The 19,677-nt window shown below is 44.2% G+C and overlaps 1 protein-coding gene across 1 annotated transcript in view; it reads left to right on the top strand.

Annotated features, from left to right (window-relative positions):
- The window catches only part of Cacna2d3 (calcium voltage-gated channel auxiliary subunit alpha2delta 3), an 811,541-nt gene that overhangs the window by 409,361 nt on the left and 382,503 nt on the right, over positions 1-19,677 (top strand). The window contains exon 10 of the mRNA XM_051140839.1: positions 14,881-14,970. Coding sequence (XP_050996796.1) covers positions 14,881-14,970 — 90 coding nt within the window. The remainder of the gene's footprint in view (positions 1-14,880; positions 14,971-19,677) is intronic.

Genomic DNA, 19,677 nt, shown 5'->3' with positions numbered 1-19,677 from the left:
GCACTGGCTTTAAACAGCTGCTGCTGTTAGACACTTCAATTTGTTATCCACAATGGGAAGGAGACGCTGGAAGGGTTCAGGGCACTTCTATCAGAATTTGTGTTTTTCCCCCCAAATTGCAAACAGCTGAGCTGCCTCCTTTCCACCAGCTTTCTTGGACCATTCCTTTTTTTTTTTTTTTTTTTTTTTTTTTTTTTTTTTTTTTTTTTTGAGAAACACCATGTCTCTACTTTCCCCAGTAGAATCAAATGGTAGCCTGATTTACTAGAGTCTGGGTTTGGAGGTAGCCATGCCACAGATGTGTGTTCCTTTCTTTCTTTCTTTCTTTCTTTTCTTTCTTTCTGCCTTCCTTTCTTTCTATCTTTTTTTTTTTTTTCAAGACAGTGTTTCTCTGTGTAGCCTTAGCTGCACTAGACTCAATTTGTAGACCAGGCTGGCCTTGAATTCACAGAGCTCTGGCAGCCTCTGCTGGGATTACAGACATGCATAACCACACCCAGCTATGCCTTTCTACTGTAAAATCTACTAACAATTCCTGGGCCTTGTATTCCTGAGGCATGTGGACAAAATGGCCATGGGATTCATCCAGGGGATTTCTCATGCTAACTGGGCACCTAAGAGAATCAGCCTAAGGTTGAAGTCAAGAGCCATTGTTTACAGTAAACAACCTAGTAGTTAGTAACTAAAGTGGACTAGAAGATAGGTGTGGTAAGCCTTGGTCTCTAATAGATGGGCTTCTGTGGTTTGGATTTGGACCATAGAGTCCTATGAAAGCTTACACAGAGATGTCACAGGGAGACAGCCATGGTGGCTGGTAGACCACTCATCTGTTTGGCTGATAGGACTGTCAAAAGTCCCATATCTGTTAGAAGGAAGGTGGCACCACATCTGTGGCTGGGACTCAAACTTGGAAGAGCTCCACAGGGCCCTTGTGATGGATGTGCTTGGTTGTTGCCCTGACTGATTCTGGAATTAACTTCAACCCAAGGGGATGGGTATACCTGAGAGGGATTTTTTTTCTTAGTTAATCAATTTAAAGTGGGAAGACCCACTTTTAATCCAAAATATTTGAGGTGGGAAGATTCACCTTCAATCTGATCCACACCTTCTGCAGGAGGCTTATATAACATGAACGAAGGAGGCTTGCTTACTTTGCCTGCTTGTTCTTGATCTTGCTGGCATGTCCATCCTTTCACTGGGATTACAGCCTACTTCTTGGGGATTCCAGTGTATACTAAATATTAGCTGAGACATCCAGCCTTATGGACTGAGCAGCTATTGGATTTGTGGACCTTTGATTGGTAGACAGCCATTGGTAGACTAGCAGGACCATAGCCTGTAAGCTATTCTAATAAGTTTCCTTAATATGTACACACACACACACACACACACACACACACACACACACACACACACACACATTCATTCTATAAGTTCTGTTCCTCTAGAGAACCCTGACTAATACAGATTTTAGTAGCAGAAGTGGTTCTAGAACAACAGAAGTATAAGGATTATTTTTTTAAGAATATGGAATGGGCTTTTTCATTTTCCAACACCTACAGGTGTTGAAGCCTTTGCTAGAAGCTTGGAGAGGGCGGAAAACCCACGGCGTGAGCTATTTTACACACTTAAGGAGACAAATGCATTTGATTATCCTGATTAACCAGCTCTGAGAGGCAACAGACTTGGTGACTCTATATATAAAGCTTGTGACCATTTGTAGAAAGGTAAGGAAAATGATAATGCTGTTTGGTTTCTCTAAGCATCTCTGGAAAAATTGACAAGGGAAAAGATTGAGCTCCATGATAAAAATTAACCAACTAATAGCATCTCAGAATATGGGAAAGGACAACAATGAACTCAGTGATAAAACTGACCGGCTCCAGATGCACATCAACTGTCTAAAGGTTTCTAAGTGTGCCCTGGAAGAGAGCTGTCTTTCCAGGGGCTACAAGGCTCAAGCTGTGGAAAATCAAGTCAAAGCCCTTATTATATATAAGATTGGCTGAATTATGGTGAAAAATCAAATCCTAGCCTCAGCGAGTGTCAGCAAAGCAAAGACATTAATTGGTAAATAATGGGTCCTATAACTTTGGATGCAGATGTGTGGGAGGACCCTATTGAGGATGAGAATTTGGGACCCTCAGATTCTCAAGGGTTTTTCTCACCTGAGGAAGTAGTCTCTCCACCCCCTAGAAGAAGATGTGCCTCATTCTTCCCCCACACAAGTAAACCTCCTGAAATGTTGCCTTTTACACCACTGACTGAGTAAATTAATCCTTCAGTGTCTGCTAAACCAACAGTGACTTTCTCCAAAGAAGATGCCAGACAAGACAACCATATCCCTAAGGGCCCAGCAATAGTGGCCTCTAGATTTATAGCCAGACTTAAGGCTAAACAGGCTCCTAGAGGAAAGATAGAAAGTGAGGGCCACAAGGAGGTGTGCTACAGCACTAATGAGATTAATGCGTTTGCTAATTCATTCAAGTAGATGTCTGGGGAATGTGTGTGGGAATAGATTTTTAAGGGTGTGGGATCATGGTAGAAGGAACATAAAGCTGGATCAGGCTGAGTTTATTAGTATGAACCCACTGTGTGGAGATTTTAGGCTTAATATGGGAGTTTTCCTAGTTAAAAAAACAAACAAAGATGCCACAAGTTTTTTTAAAAGATGGCCAATTGAAAACAAATTGGATGTGATTGGCATCCCTTGACTTGGCGTTGATGGAGATTTTTATGTCTCATGGAAGTAGGTGCTGTGTAAAATGTAATCCTTGACAATGGGAAGACCCAGGGGACATGCCCTTTACTAACAATATAAGATGCAAAAGGGCGAGAATGGTACCAACACATCTGAAGAGCTTTGTTGTCACCCTTTTCCTTGTGTTGGACCTGAGGGTTGGAAACGCTGCTGCTCTATTGGGTGAGTTTAATGTAATGGATTATATTGGGTCCCAGAATGGCAGGGGCCGGGTGACAGCACCGAGTCACTAAAGGCAATGTGGCCTTAGTTATTAAGGACAGCACAGACTAAGCAATGTCCATAGTGGCCCAACCCATAACGGGCAGCACAGGCAGAGTGACTTTTATGTTGCAGTGATATATATGGAGCTCTTGCACTGTCTAATCAATCATGGTGTTTTCCAGGCATAAAATAGATAGGAATCCCACTGCACTTCTGTTTGATCTCTATGAGTAGAAACATTCTCAGACAAATGGAAGAAAGGCTCCATTGGTGCATGGCAAAAGGGACTCTCAGCCTGCGAAGCAATTTCCAGACTCGAGCCAGTTTTTAGGCACAGAACCCAGGTTACCTTAAGGAAGGACCTTGATAAAATACCAAATAATTTTACTGTTAGCTGTTTTTTTGTTTATTTTGTTTTTTTGTTTTTGTTTTGTTGTTTTGTTTTGTTTTTGTCTTTTCCCAGAGGAACCTATGGCCTTTCTTCACAAGTGTGACTGTACACTGGCTATAGGAAACAATCAAATGTTCTTGGATATGGTGATTCTGTGAGCCCTAATAAACACTGTGGCCCTCCAGTTATAGTGGGTGGTTATGGAAGCCAGGTGATGATTGGGGGGGGGGGCGCTATATTCAGACTCACATAGGTCTAATGCATTCTAAAACTCACCCTGTCATGACTTCTTCAGTCCCAGAATATATCATTGGATTAGATATACTTAGAAGTTTGCATAGTTCTCCTACTGTTCCCTGACCTCTAGAGTTAGGGCCATTATGGCTGCAAAGGATAAAAGGAAGCCTTTTAGAGTTGCCCCTCCCAGGGAAAATAGTGAATCAAAATCAGTGTCACATCTCTGGAGTATTGTAGAAATCAGTGCACTTTCAAGGACCTCATTTCCATTTCACTGTGCTATCTGGCCTGTGCAGAAGACAGATGGGTCATGGAGAATGGCAGTTGACTATTGAAAACTCAATCAGGTAGTGACTCCAGTTCCGGCAGTTGTACCAGATGTGCTGTTTCTATTTGAGCAAATTAATATATCTCATGGTACATGGCATGTGGCTATTCGTTAGCAAATGCCTTTTTATTTTGGTACCTGTGCTTTCAGTTGGCAAGGCCAGCAGTACACCTTCACAGTTTTACCTCAAGGATATATTAACTCTCCTGCCCTGTGTCATACCTTAGTTAGAAGGGATCTTAATCCTCTGTCTCTTCCATAAAATGTCACATTGGCTCACTACATCGATGACATTATGCAGGTTGGCCCAAGTGAGCAGGAAATAGCGACCACTTTGGACTTGTTGGTAACACATATATACATCAGAGCATAGGAAATAAGTGTCACTAAAATTGAGGGACTTTCTACCTCAGTGAAATTCTCAGGAGTCCAATGGTGTAGGGTATTCAGAGATATTCCTTCCAAGGTGAAAGATAAATTATTGCACCTGGCCCCTCTCTCCAACAGGAGAGAAACACAATGTGTAGTGGGCAGATTTGGATTCTGGAGACAGCACATTCCTCATGTCTCATGTGAGTGTGTTACTCTGTCCCTTATACTAAATGACTTAGAAAGCTGCTAGTGTTGTGAGTGGACATGGAAGAGAAGATGGCTCTTCAGTAGGTATAGGCTGATGCACAGGCTACTCTAGTACTTAGACCATATGATCCAGCAGACCTGATGGTACTGGGGGTGTCAGTGAAAGATAAGGATGCTGTGGGGGCCTTTGACAGGTCCCTTCAGGTGAAGCACAGAAGGTACCTTTGGGCTTTTTAGAGCAAGGCTCTACCATCATCTGCAGACAACTATTCTTTTGAGAAATAGCTCTTGACCTGTTATTGGCCATTAAGTTACCATGCAACCTGAGCTGCCCATTATGACCTAGGTATTATCAGAACCACTGGGTCATAAAGTAGGATGGGCATAGCAGCAATCCATTATCAAATGAAAGTAGTATATACCTGGTTAGCCTGAGCAGGCCTTGAAGGCACAAGCAACTTACGTAAAGAAGTTGCCTAATTGCCCATCATTTCTGTTCCTGTTACAATGGCATCTGCTTCCAACCATGCGCCTATAACATCATGGTTGTGTGCCCTATGATTGGTCCACTGAGAAAGTGAAGACAAGGGCCCAGTTTACTCATGGTTCTGCACATTATGCAGGCATCACCTACAGGAGGACAGCTACCATGTTACAGCCCCTTTCTTTCTGGAACAACCTCAAAAGACATGGTGAAACAAAGCATTCAGTGTGGGCAGAACTGCAGGCAATATACAGGGTCATATATTTTGTTTGGAAGGATAAATGGACAGAAGTGCAATTGTTCACCGGTTTGTGAGCTGGGGGCCAATGAACTGGTTGCATAAGGGACTTCGAAAGACCATGATTGAAAAATTGGTTTGAAAGACATCTGGGGAAGAATTATGTGAATAGTTCTCTCCAAATTGGCCAAGGATGTGAAGATACTTGTGTGCTGTGTAACTACTCCTCAAAAGGCAACTTGAGGAGAGGAGGAGTTTAATGACCGAGTAGAGAGGATAATTTGCTGACAGTCAGCCTCTTCTTCCAGCCATCTCTGTCATTGCCAGATGAGCCCATGAACAAAGTGGCCATAGTGGCAGAGATTGGGATTATTCATGGGCTTAACCACATGGAATTCCACTCACCAAAGTTGGCCTGGCTACAGATATTACTGAGTGCCAGATCTGCAAACAGCAGAGAGAGACCAACACTGGGCATAAAACATGGCATCATTCTCTGGGGTGACCAGCCAGAGGCCTGGTGGCAGGTTGACTATATTGGAACTCTTCCTCCATGGAAAGAACAATGCTTTGCCATTACTGGAGTAGCTGCTTATTCTGGTCATGATTTTGCATTTCCTGCACATAATCCTTCTGCCAAAACCACCATTTGTGGACTTACAGAATGCCTTATCCACCACCATGCTATTACACACAGTGTTGCTCATGTCACAGCCAGACATGTGACAGTGAGTCCATGGTGATAGAATTCACTCATCTTACCATGCTCCCACCATCCTAAAGCAGATTTCCTGATAGGAAGATGGAATGGCCTTTTGAAAACACTCATAGCATCAATTAGATAACAGCAGCCTGGATAGCTAGAGAGGGGCTCTCCAGAAGGCGGTATATGCTTTGACTTAGCATCTAATATATGTACTGACTCACTCTGGTCATGACCCACAGGTCCAGGAATCAAGGGATAGAAAAGGGAATAGTGCCACCCACTATCACCCCCAGTGACCCACTAGGAAAATGTCTGCTTCCTGTACTCATGACCTTAAGTTCTACTAGCCTAAAAGTTCTGGGTCCAGAGTGGAGATCACCTCTATCAGAAAACATAATAAGTAGTCCATTGAACTAAAAGCTTAAGTCTTCCCATGGCCACTGTGGCCTTCTGATGCCCCGAAGACAACAGGGTAAGAAAAGAATAACAGTGTTAGGAGTGGTGACTGGTCCAGATTACTATGGGAACCTTGGATTGATTCTCCACAGTGGGGATAATAAAGATTGTGACTGAAGTGCAGGAGATCCTTTAGGGAATCTCTTGGTGCTACCATGGCCTAATCCAGGCATGATGATGAAGTGCAGCGACCCATCAGCAATGAAGGTATTGGTCACTTCACCAGGACAAGACCCAAGACCTGCTGAGGTCCTTGCTGAATGCAGAAGAAATACAGTGGGTAGTAGAGGAAAGTGGTTATAAATACCAGCTAAGGCCACAGGACCAGTTGGAGAAATGAGGATTTTAACTGTCAATAGTGCTTCTGTCATATTTTGTTACAAATATGATTGTACAGATGTCTGTGTTTTCTTTATTCAATCTTTATCATTTAGTATAACATCAGTCAAAGGAATGTTAGTGGTTATCATGTTTAAGTTTGAGATACTGATAGAAACCACCAATTCTAAATTTCCAATGTGTTTACAATTGCCTATGAGATAATTATGTTAGGTGTAACTATAACCTGGTTATTGTCTTCATTTGGAAATTAATCATGACATACAGAGATATGATTATGTGTCAAGTTGACAAGAGGTGGACTTGCAAATTCTTGGTTGTTAATTTGACTACATTTGGAGTTAACTACCAGTGAAGTGGGAAGACACAATTTTAATACAGCTCTCTTGAGGTGGGAAGAACTGACTTTAATCTGGGCCACATCTTGCTCCTTGCCTGCTTGCTCTCACTCTTGCTGGCAAGTCTATTTCTTCACTGGCATTAGAACCTACTTCCTCAGCATCCTGGTGTATACTCAAGACCAGCTGAGACATCCAGCCTCATGGACTGAACAGCTATTGAATTCTTGGACCTTTATATATATGTATGTATGTATATATGTGTGTGTGTGAATAATGTATAAATATAAACATATATTCACTCTATAAGTTCTGTTCCTCCAGAGAAGCCTGATTAAATATAGCACTATTAGGACTTACAGATTCTAGTTTGTCAAACCATGTACCTTTTTCACCTGGTGGGGAGGAGGGGCAGAGACACATTCCCACACTGTCATATTCAATTGCCTGAGAAGTTCCCCTAATCCTTTAGGGGCCTTTAGCTCTGGCTAGACTGAGATTTGCGGCATTACAGTGAAAAGAATCTCAGGACTAGCCAGTATAAAACAGAGTTGGAGGTTTTATTGAAGATATTTTAATGTAAACTTTAAGTATGAGGGTACTCAGAAAGACACAGCCAGGTGTGGGTATAAACTTCCCAAGGGAGACTAGGAATTTTCTTATTAGCCATATATTACTTCTTTGGTGCTGTCAAGGTGCATCCTAAACGGTTGCTAAGAAACCTTTCCCCGACTTCTCCTCTTTCTTATTAAATGAGATTATATAGTGACTTCAAAGGTTCCCTAGATGGAATTAGAATCTGTTACGAACAAGACAAGAGCTCCTAGGATCACACAGGAGTTTAGCATGTGTCCTTTCCCTTAAGTGGTGTTCCTGATAAAATTCCCAGAACATTGTGCATCCATCCCTTGGAAGGAGAAAAGGCTGCACACAGTTGCTGGTTGATCGTGTGCTAGTTATGGCCAGTTTGCTGCAGGGAAGCTCCAGTGAGACTCCAAGGTGAGGAGCTCATTTTCCTCTCATGTCCTGATGATTTCCCTGCTTTTTTTTTTTTAAATTTTCTGCCTTACCATGAGCCGCCTGACTGTCAGTGAATGCATGGTAACCACCAGAGGCAAGCACACTGAGGGCCAGTGGTGTTCTATAGCTGCTCACCTGTGCTGCTAGGGTGCTGAAGTGTTGTGTGTGGCTGAAACAGTAAAGACAACAGATACCCATGCTCTCTGTGCCTTTATCTATCGTCTTCCCCAATGGGCTCATGGGAACTCACTTATAAATCAGGTTGCCAAGCACAAATTTAGTAAGAGTTTTAAGACAAGGGAAGCTAAGTCTGGAGGCATACATCTGAGCATCACCATGGGTCACTAAAACCATAAGGTCTTTCTATGCCTGCCCTGGCTCTAAATAATAATAGCTTTTAGGCCTTAGGTTACTCTTGTTCCAAACTAGCTCTTATAACCTAGGTTAACCCATCTATATTAATCTATGTTCTGCTCATTACGTCCTCGGTGTCTTGTAGGCAAATCCTCCCGAGCCTACTTCTCTCCCAGAGTCCTTAGCTCTTAGGGAGTCCTGCACAGTCTCTCCTCCTCTGCTATAGGCCACTCAGCTCTTTATTCAACCAATCAGATGGTGGTGGAGAACAATGTTTACAAAATACTGAGGCAGAAGGTACTTCATAGAAAAGACAATAACAAAGTCTGGCCTGTATTCAACCCTCTGGGTACAGAAACCAGCATTTGTGTAATACAAGGACAGCCTTTACACAGTGCATAAAAAGATCACTGCAAACAGGTCACCGCACAGGACGCTTGCCCAGGGTGTCATGTAACATGGGTGTAGACTTGAGCCCAAAGTCCCTGTACCCTGTGGCATGTTCTTCTTTGCCGATAGGTGCAGGTTCTTGAGTGGAACAGAACCAACGGATTGAATATATATTAGAGGGGGTTTTATTAGACTGTCTCACTTGATAGAATCTGGTTAGGGTGACAGGCTGAGAACCTGCTAGCTCCCCAGTTGATGAGGCTGGATGCTCATGAGGTCCAGGTGGGTGATAAAGGCCTGCAGGATTCCTGGAGAGGTCCTGGTCTTCAGCCCAGGTTGAAGTGCTGAAGAAGCTGGGTTCTGACATCAGGGAAGGCTGGTGACAACAGTGGCTGCGGCGGTGGCAGCAGGATAGATGAACAGGACGGTAAGATGTGAATGGACTACACCCAAAGGACAGAAAGGCAGCACGAAGCCAACCAGGGAAAAGCCAAAAGTCTGTGTTCTGAGACTTCCTTTTCTCTGGCTACTACATGAAGATAGTACCCCCATTTAGGATCTATCTCCACACCTTCAATACCCTGCTCAAGAAAGTCCCATAGCCACATCTGGAATGTGTTGAGATGGAACCCTGCTGTAGAGATGGGGTTCCCCTTCATGCTGTGTCATCCTGGGCCAATTCTTTCTTTAGACTGAATTCCCACTGGCCTAGTGCAAAATACAAGTGTAGCGTGTCCTTCTTTGAGGGACGGTCAGGAGGATGGAGGAAAGTAGCATGCAGAAGTCTCACACCACCTTTCTTACAGTTTCAGTCACTCTGCCTGTGCTGGCTACTGTCACAGGTCTGGCTTATGGCAATTTCTGAAACTGTCCCATGGTTTAAGTACACGACAAACCTTGTTTTTATATAATAGGCATGTCCTAGATTCTTTTCCTATTGCTGCGATAAAACACTCTGGCCCAAACATCTTAAAGGAGAAGTTTTTTTTTTTTTTTTTTAATTCTGCCTTACAGTTCCATTGTACAGTTCATTATATGGGGGAAGTCAAGGTGGCAGGAACTGGAAGTCCTGAGTTCTGTAAGAAAGCAGCTGAGTAAGCCATAGGAAGCAAGGCAGTAAGTAGCACCCCTCCATGGCCTCTGCATCAGTTCCTGTCTCCAGGTTCCTGCCCTGCTTGAGTTCCTGTCCTGACTTCCTTCAATGATGAACAGTGCTGTGGAAGTGCAAGCCAAATAAACCCTTTCCACCCCCAACTTCTTTTTGGCCATGCTGTGTCCTCGCAGTGATAGAACCCCTAACTAGAGAAGACACTTCTCAAGTTACTTTTGGTCCCGGTGCTTTATCACAGCAATAGAAACTAAGACTTGCAGGCTGGGAAGCACCGGAGTGCTGTTGTCACGGGAGAGAATTATCAGTATGGTTCTGCCGACTCAAATGGAGGTGGAGGGAGAGCCCATTGTGCCAGAGCCTCTCACTGGCTGGGATAGGATGACTGTATGCAGGAGATAAGCAGGCTCTGTGGTACCTGCTGGCGCTGGGCATGGTGCACCAAGGCAGGCTTATCTCCCCAGGTAGAAAGCTGCACTAATTGCTTTGGAAGCAAGACCTTTTCCTGCGCGACAGCATATGCCATGCACACTGTCTGAAGCAAAGATAAAATACCACTTTACTCTTCCTTTATTGAAATTTAATAATATTACGGGGCCATCACTACTTCCTACAAACTGTTTTAACTTAGGAAAAACATGGGGCCTGGCCACCTTTTGTCCACAATTGTTGAGCAGTTCCTAGCCCAGCAACTTAGGGCCCTCTATTCCTTCCGTAGCTAGGCTCCTGAGGCCCCTCGGGATTGTGGGTCTGTGAAATTTAACTATGTTTGTATTCATTTAAAACAGCCTGGCCCTTGAAGGGAAAGGTGTTATTTTTCTGAGGTATATTGGATTATAAAGCTGCCACCTCCATAGCTACAGAATTTCTGGTTTCTTTGCAAAAATTAAAATATTGATAATAATTCACCTTGCTCTATCCCTGGTTTCTCTCTATTTGTACAAGATTTGAAACTTTAAAAAAAAAACTCTGAATTACACTTCCACAGGACAACATGTGTGTGGAAGGATGCCTGTGGCCATAGCATGGGCTGACAGCATCTTAAAATAGGAGACTGATGACTAGACTTTGGCAGAACTCTGTCTATAGAATCTTAGTCCCTCCAAATCACTTCTTCTTTGAACATCCTCAGGATGGCACTGAATGGGTCCTAGACAAGTCATTCTGCCTCTAGTGTGTAAGAATCCCTTCCCCCCGGGGTGGGAGTTGCGGGGAGACAGGCTATAGGTGTCAGAGAAGCAAACTGCACAAAGAGATGAGGATGAAAACCCGGTGGAGATTGACCATGTCAGCCTGGATCAGACTCTGGGGAGTCTAAGTCTAAGTCAGGTGTTTCCTTATTAGCTTATGTAAAACAGTGAAAATTTGAGAAAGGGTTTCTGGGCAACAAACTGTCCAACCAGTCCAATTCTACCTGCACAATGAAGCTTCAGGTGTGACTATATAGAAACTCCATGTCTTGGTCCTGGAAGGTGTGCCCCGGTCAGTTTGTCACCTGGGCATAACCTAGAGTCATCGGGGAGGAGGATCTTCCTGAGAGATCATCTATATCAGACTGGCCTGTGGGCCCGGCTGGGCTGTGAGTGATTGTCTTGGTTGTCAGTTCATAAAAGAAGACCCTCCCCTTTGTGGACATCTAAATAGGCAGGCAAGGGAGGAAGCTCATGACTGTGGAAGCTCATGACTGGCTGCCTGAGTTCCCACCCAGGTTACCCCTCAGCAGTGGGACGGGAACCTGGGACTGTAAGGGGAATAAGTGCTTTCTCCACTGCATTGATCTTTGTTAGGATATTTTATCATACCAACAGAAACCAAACTAGGACATAATATGAGAAAGGGGTCTCAGTCAAACCACATGTGGCATGTTAGTAAAATATAGTCAGAAGAAAGGAAGGGGTCCTGGGTCCCCGTCTGTATCATTAAGAGGTCTCTTGGGGAACAGAACCGATAGAAGGAATGAGATTTCTTCGACTCACAGGAAACAGTTTGAGCAGCCCAACAGCTGCTGTTTTCACATTGCAGAGGCTGAGAGCCAAGCAGATATTCTTTCCAGGAGTCTAGGTACCTTGGCAGTCCCAGGCTGTCTCTGAAGGCGGAAGGGAACCATGGAGAGCCACTGGCCTTCAGTCTGTGTTAGAAGCCTGGGAGGTTTGGTGAACTTGGCAAGGAGCTGAGAAGGCAAGCAGGAAGTGAAGCTTTTCCCTCGGACCTCTGGGGCTGTCACCAGAAGTTTCCACCCACATTAGGATATGTCCTTCCACTTCAGGTAACCTGGTCAAGAAAACCCCTCACAGGTGCACCCAGCAGTTGATTCCACATCCAGTCAATTGGACATCCAAGACTGACCGTCATACTGCATTCGGCCTTAGACTCGCCATTTGTCATTGATGTAATAAGCCAAGATGGCTACTCTGACCCTTGTATCTTCAGCTTGGCACTGTTCAGTGAAACCCTCTGTTGCGATGACACTGTTCTGACATCAGCACTGACAGATAGTCACCAGCCACAAGGACGTAATGAGCATTTGAAAATGTGGCTTGAGCTGGGGGGAGTGTGGGGTTTTTAATAGTGGGTAATTTTATTTCAGCTTAAATATCAGTATTTATAGGTCGCCCATGGCTGCCAAATTGAGTAGAGCAGCAATTAGTGGGCATCAAATCCTTGGAAACAGTTTCCTAGAAGGCAGCTCTGTGTGGAGCTGAGATGAGAGGGTGAATGCATCTCTAAGACCAGGGAGTTGATCTGGTTTATGTTAAGGGTAGGAAAGAAGGGCAGAGTATGGAATGAGGGAGAGAAGAAGGAGAAACAGCGACTCCTCTATTCATGGCACCATTTGGAAGGTCTCTCTTTGATGAAATATATTTTCACCTAATGTATGAATCATCTTTGTGTCAGGAAAAAAACAAAACAAAACAAAGCAAAACAAAACTGACTGACCTTTCTACTAAGAGTGCTGAGCCCATCTCCCTGTTTGTTCCATTTGACTCTTCATGACCAACCATAAAAGCAGCCCTTGCCTGAAGCAGCATGTGACACGCAGCTGCACAGGAATTAAAGGAACAGTGACATGGTAGCCGTGCAGCATAAACCTGTGTAACCAAGCACCACTGAGCGTGGGTGAGGAAGGTAATATCAGGTGGACTTGTAAAGCAGAGTGCCATTCAGGCTCTGCTTCCCAGCATGGTTGCCTGGATCCTGAGGGGAGGAAGCAGGAGGCAGGAATGGCATGGTGGGGGCATGGGTGATGAAGACCCCAGGCAGTGGGTGAGTTCAACAAGAACAGACTCTCTGGAGGCAGGCTTCATTGAGCAATTCATTTAATTGAGAAGGGCAAAGACTATTTAAACCTTTAGGAAGTGAGTAGAGGCTTTGGGGGTGAGTGTACATCATTGGCCAGGACCAGCATCGTAGGAGTACCTTAGTTGCATGAAGAGGGATTCCAGATGCTTGCTGGATATGACCTTATAAGGAGAGGGGAAGTTTAACGTGGTTGAGACTACAATGTGACCTCCTCTGGTGTGGGCAAAAGTGAGGGGCAAAGGCTTACATGCACCAGGACATGCAAGCCTGGGGCGGGGGAGGGAGTGGTCCCCACTCCTCCCACTCTAGTGACGAAAGAGATTTTGGGCCTTGGACATGACTTGATCCCATTCCGGCTGCAGACCAGCTCTTCCTGGTTGCACCGTATCCCAACCCCACAGGGAAGCCTAACCATAATGATACAGCCCTGGGGCCAGTTCAGGGCCAGCTTATTGGTACAGAGCTTGGGCATACCACGCCACGGGAGAGTACTTACCTGGCATGTGCAGGCCCAGGGTGTATCCTCAGCAGGGCCCACCAAAACAAACAAATGCAAAGCCCAGACTCAAGCATACAGTGATGCGCACAGCTCCTCGTGTGCTGTGCTTCTTCGCAAGGTTTCATAATTACTTTCTTATGAGGCTGGAGCTGGACTTCTGGACAGGATCAGAATAAACAGATGAGACTCCGGCCGCTAGCAAGGAGCCTCATCTCTAGCCTGCTCTCCTTGGCCATGAGTGCAGCTTAGTGATAAGATCTGCTCTTTATGCTTGCACTCCAGATAGATCTAACTGAGTGGCTTCTCTGTGTACCTGCCATGTGATAAACCTGGGGGACCAAGTCCTGCCTATCTTGAAGAAGTAAGCAGTTCTGAGTGGGAATAGAGTTGAATCGGACAGTTGCTGATCAGGACTGCTGGATGCAAGCTAGATCTGAGTCTACAGGATAGCAACCTGAGGTTGAAAAGTGTGCTGGTTAGCAGAGACCCTGGGGGAAAGCTGCTTACTGTATTGTTCCTGTGGCTTGTTCTGATGCTTTCTCATAGAACCCAGGACCACCTGCCTCGGGGTGGCACCACCCACAGTGGGCTTGGCTCAACTTGATACACTCTAGAGATACCTGGAAAGAGAAAACCTCAGTTGAGAAAATGCCTCCATTGACCTGTGGACATGTCTGAGTCTTGAGGAGATTTTCTTGATTAATAATTGATGCAGGCCCACTGTGGGTGGTGCCATCCCTAAGCATGAGGAAAGCATCTGAAGAAACCATAGGAACCATACAATAGGCAGCTTTCATCTGGACCTCTGCTTCATGTCCTACTCCGGATCCCACCTTGAGCTCCTGACCTGACTTCTTTCAGTGATAGATTTTGGCCTGGGAGTTGTTTCTGGTCAGTGTTTTTTATTACAGCCATAAAGAAGCAAACTAGGACACAAAGATAGCACTGTGAACTGGCCTAAGAAGCAAACGGCCTGAGAAAGCCTCCTAAGATAGGAAGGGGTGACATCAATACTGAGTCCCCAGAAGCAGTTGGCATATGTAAGAGCAATATGGCAGAGGAGCTGGGGGATGACTGATAGTAGGTTCTGAGAACAGGGGGTACCTGCAGAGTTCTCATGGACTTTTCTGCATTGTTGTTTTTTTTAGCACTTCAGGGAGCATCTGGACAAACTTTTTGCCAAAGGAATTGGGATGCTGGATATCGCTCTGAATGAGGCCTTCAACATACTCAGCGACGTAAGTACCACTTTGGCCTGCCTTCCTCAAGCTCAGCACAATAGATGGGATTGTAGAAAATTGAGGTCAGGGTTATTTTCGGTCCTTGGGTGCTCTGAGAGTAACAGGCACAAAGTTGAATGCCACCCACATTTGGATCAGGGTGTCACTTTGCAGAGCAAGGCTCTTGTCATTTTGTACATAAGCAAATGGAGGGCTGGGTGCTGGGTCACTCAGCAGTGTATAGCTCGCAAATGGTAGGTAATTCCTCTGGATCCCAGGCTTGGGCTTTCCTTGATTTTGCTTTGCCACCCAGTGGAATCCTAGCATAGACTTGGGTTTTCATACTTAGCTACACTGGCTCTTGAGTCAAGGGTTGTCATAACACCTAGAGTTTCTTTTACCAATGACACAGACTGACACAAATAAAGCCATTTTGGTCTCAATCCTGAGCCAGTCTTTTCCTCCTGAAGAGGAAACAAGTTAAACAGAAGGAAGGTGTCTACTTGGTTTCTCCAATATACACACATGCAAAGCCAGCCCTCTTCCTCATTCCCAGGGGCTGTTAGCTACAGGTAATCCGTATGTATGCACCAGTAAAGTGCTTACCTAGCATACACAAAGCCCTGGGCTCATACCCCAGCATTATTTAAACTGTATGTGGTAGCATAAATCTATAATCCCAGCAGTTGGGCGATAGGGACAGATGGATCAGAAGTTCAAGGTCATTTTCAGCTACATAGTGAGTTCAAGGCCAACCTGAGCTTCAGGAGCCAGTCATTCTGTCTGTCTGTCTGTCTGTGTCTCTTTCTCTCTCTCTCCCTCTCTGTCTTACACACACACACACACACACACACACACACACACAGACAGAGAGAGAGAGAGAGAGAGAGAGAGAGAGAGAGAGAGAGAGAGAGAGAGAGAGAGAGAGAGAGAGATTTTAAAGAACACACCTCTATTAATAGCATATTAATAACTTGGAAACCACTAACCTGGGCCAAGGGCAACTGCTCCCTCACACTGGTTTGGAACCAGGCCAGTGATTTCTAAATGGCTTAGAGCTATCAATTTCCAGTCTCTTTTTCAGAGGTGATACTGAAAAGACTTGTCATGATTTGGAAATTCAGTCTTTTTATCTCAAGAACTACTGGGAGCTGCAAGCCCTTGTTACAAGTCTTCCTTGTGGTTCATCCTTGCTCTCCTGCTCTCAGTGGTAGAGGAAGGGGAGTTGAGAGAGCATTATGTGGTTACGTTTGTGGCCCTTGGTCGGCCAAGCAGGGAACATGTGCATGATGCTGAATAATGGATTTTCAGCTTCATTCTTCTAATCTGTGGAGGCAGATGTGTGGCTTTTCATGGAGACACATACAGAAATGCCCATTTACCCTACACAGGGCACACACAAACCACAGAAAAGATTCCATCCAAGCCTAACTTGCTAGACGGGTTTTTATTTTAATTGGAGTTACTTATAGCTACACATGTGTCTCCAAGGGAGATACATTATCAAAATGTCCCATCCCAACGTGGGTGACAGCTCATCAGAGCTATGTCCCCAGTGAGGTCCTTTCACCTTCACCAGACTTGGCTCTCCCTGCGTTCTCCTGCTTCTTTCATTGGTATAGCTTCAGACCAAGGTGTTCTGTAAGTCACCAAAGCAGCAGATGGATGAGTCACACCTGGAGGAAAGAGAGAGGCAACTCTGGGAAAGAGAGAGAGGCACTCTGGGAAAGAGTGAGGCATGCTGCTAAGAACCTAAATGAGGTCATGTTTTTAGCTGCAGGATGTACCTGAGAGGACTACAGTTGGTATAAAGTAAGAATTGTTAAGAGAAGTTAGGGTATTTACACTGCAAACAAGTTTCTAGTCTTGTATGTGACATTTCCAATGTAGCTAGGATAGGAGAAAGGCCATAATTGACTTTCCAATTGGTTTGGGCATTAAGCATGATTTATTGATATTTTATTAGCCTCATTAGAAAATATCTGTATATAAAATCCTTAGTATCTCACTATCAGTACCTTCATAACAAATATTATCAACTCTGTTCGAATTCTTGAATCTCAGCTGGTGAAAAGCTTTACTTGTAGGTTTCTTCTTCTTCCACATGTTTTAACCCTGTCTCAAAACAGCTATACTTCCACTCTGAGACTTGGCCTCGCCTCTTGTATGGCCTTTGATTTATCCCTTCTCCTTTTTACTTGTCCTGTAACATTTATTTCATTTTTTCCCTCATCATTTTCCACTCATCAGTTTTGTTTTCAAACATTCCTGCGCCAAGGTTACTGCCAGGTAAATGATGATCACCAAGATCTTCCACTTAGGGTTGAATGCAAGTTGGGGAGCCACCCTCATCCTGGATATTTGCAATGCAATCACATATAGACTTTCACTACTTCAAAACTTAAACACAATTTTTTTTTGTAAGAAGGTCTATAGCACTTATATATTAACACTTGGGAGAAGTCCTGTAAGGTAGAGGCATTTCAAAATTGTGGTTTTTTTTTCAGTACTCAAGCTTTTGGGTTCAGGAATACTTTATATCATATAATAAACTTATTATTAACATCTTGTGGTATTCTAGGTCCATTAAGCATATGTTTGGACATAATACCCTTTATATCCTCCAAAATATTGTGTTCACATTACCAGAGACCACTAAGACCTAGAGAAAACACCAGGATGGGTGTCTTTTCCCCACCTCAACTTCTTGTCAGTAATTTTTCATCATGTATGTATGTATGTATGTATGTATATACCCATGTATGTATGTATGTATTGTGTATTTGTGGAGGCTAAAGTACAACTTGTAGTTGTCTACTCTCTCTTTCTACCATGTGGGTTCTGGGGGTTGACCTTGGGTCATCAGGCTGGGTGGCAATCGCCTTTTGCACACTGAGCCATCTCCTTGGCTCTAGTATTTTAAACATTGAAACCTTCTATCCATCGGTATGCCTGATCTTCACCTGTACAAACCCTGTGGAGTCTGGCCAGTCAGAGCCCAGATGGATTGCTTATGAATCCTAGACAGCAGAAAGCAGCCCTAATGAAGGCTGCCAAATGTCCATGCTGGAGATGGCTAGCAGTTGGCACCATATTCCTCTGAGTGCTCATTCTATAGAGAAACATTTCCACCCTATCTCTTTCCTTTGGGCTTTTAAACAGCTAAATTCTTAGACAAACACAGAGGTGGTTAATCTTCCATGCAAATGAGGCTTTATCTATTTTCCACTTCATCAATGTGGCCTTTTAAGTGCTAAAATTCTGTTATGTCTGCCTCTGCAAGCTTATGTAAAATTAAAAAGCTGTTACACTACACTACAGTGTAGTGTAACACACAGACACACACACACTCGATTTCCATGCACACACACATTGTGATGTGTCTGGCTGGAGCTTAGAATGGCTCAGAGGTTGCAGTAATTAAATGGAATTTATTCTGTCTTGCAATTACCAACATTTCAGTTTTGGTATTTGCTCAGATGACTTACAGGCTCATGGCCGTTGGTACTCATGGCTTTGAAAGAGCATTCAAACAAACTTCTAAGGCCCCTCTAGTTGTTGATCTCTACCCCACCCATTAGACTCCACAAAGAACACAGAGCCAGTTCGCTACAGTAGTTAGCATCTACCTTGTCATGTGACAACTGCAATTATCTTTCTTGGCGATGAATGTGATCTTTGCAGTGATTACCTTTAAAAAAATTTTTTCTTAGCCAATTAAATAAAATTCAGTGACATTTCAAAGACTGTTAATCACAACCAAATGCTCTAAATGTCAGGATGCATTGGAAGCTTCACTGCTAACTGATGAATCAGGGAGCTAATTGTAGTTCATCATCAGGGCCTTGTCATTGTTATTATTATGGAAAACACTTTCATCACTCTCCCTATTCAATGAAAAAAAAAATGTTCTAGACAAATACGAAGAGAAGCGATATTACTCATCAAAGCATTTGAATTTAATTGCATTCCTTAAAATCTTCTAACTCCACATTGCTTCAGAGAATATGCGAGGGGCCACGCCTGAGAGGAAAGGACTGTCTTTACAATAGAGCTCCAGGGGACTGTGACTGCAGTACTCAGCTAGCTTCCCTTCCCTTCCCTTCTTTCTTTTTCTTGAAAATGCTTCTTCCAGGATGGTTTTGCATGAGCTTCTGGAATACTCAGTGTTGTCTGAAGCCTCTGTGACCTGAAGCATGAGTGGCCTTTATCCCAGGGCATGTTGTGGGCTTTTTAAAGGCTGGGAGGACTTTCTCCAGAGGGCTAGGCTTGAAGACTGCCTTTTCTTACTGAGGTAAAGAAGAAAGACAGTACCCTGAGAGAATCTCAGTGGTGTTTCAGTGGGAAAGATAAAGTAGTTTATTTACTCACAATTTGGGAGAGTGAAAAGAGTCCCTTTGATTGACCAATGGTGAGAGCCTGATGGCTGATAATGGCACCATAGCAGGAGTCTGCTCAAGACTGAGAAGTCATGTCTTGCATCAGGAAGCCAGAGACACCAAAGGCCATGCTCACTCTTATACTTACTTTCTCAGGAATTGTCTCGGCCTCTTTTGAGGACAGCAGTCTGTGTGATCTCAGGACTTCCCACTTGGCACTGTCTCTCACTGGTCTATACCACTTCTCCTCATAAGTACACTAAAAATCAGGCCTCAAGCACACGGGCACCTGGAGGACATTACCAGGCCATAACAGTCCCTATCTGCTCAGGAACTCCCCTGTCAT

The sequence above is a fragment of the Acomys russatus genome, chromosome 3 (genome assembly GCF_903995435.1).
Source record: "Acomys russatus chromosome 3, mAcoRus1.1, whole genome shotgun sequence".
Lineage (NCBI taxonomy): Eukaryota > Metazoa > Chordata > Mammalia > Rodentia > Muridae > Acomys > Acomys russatus.
Note: the sequence above shows the minus strand (reverse complement) of the source record. Positions and strands in the feature narration are given on the sequence as shown.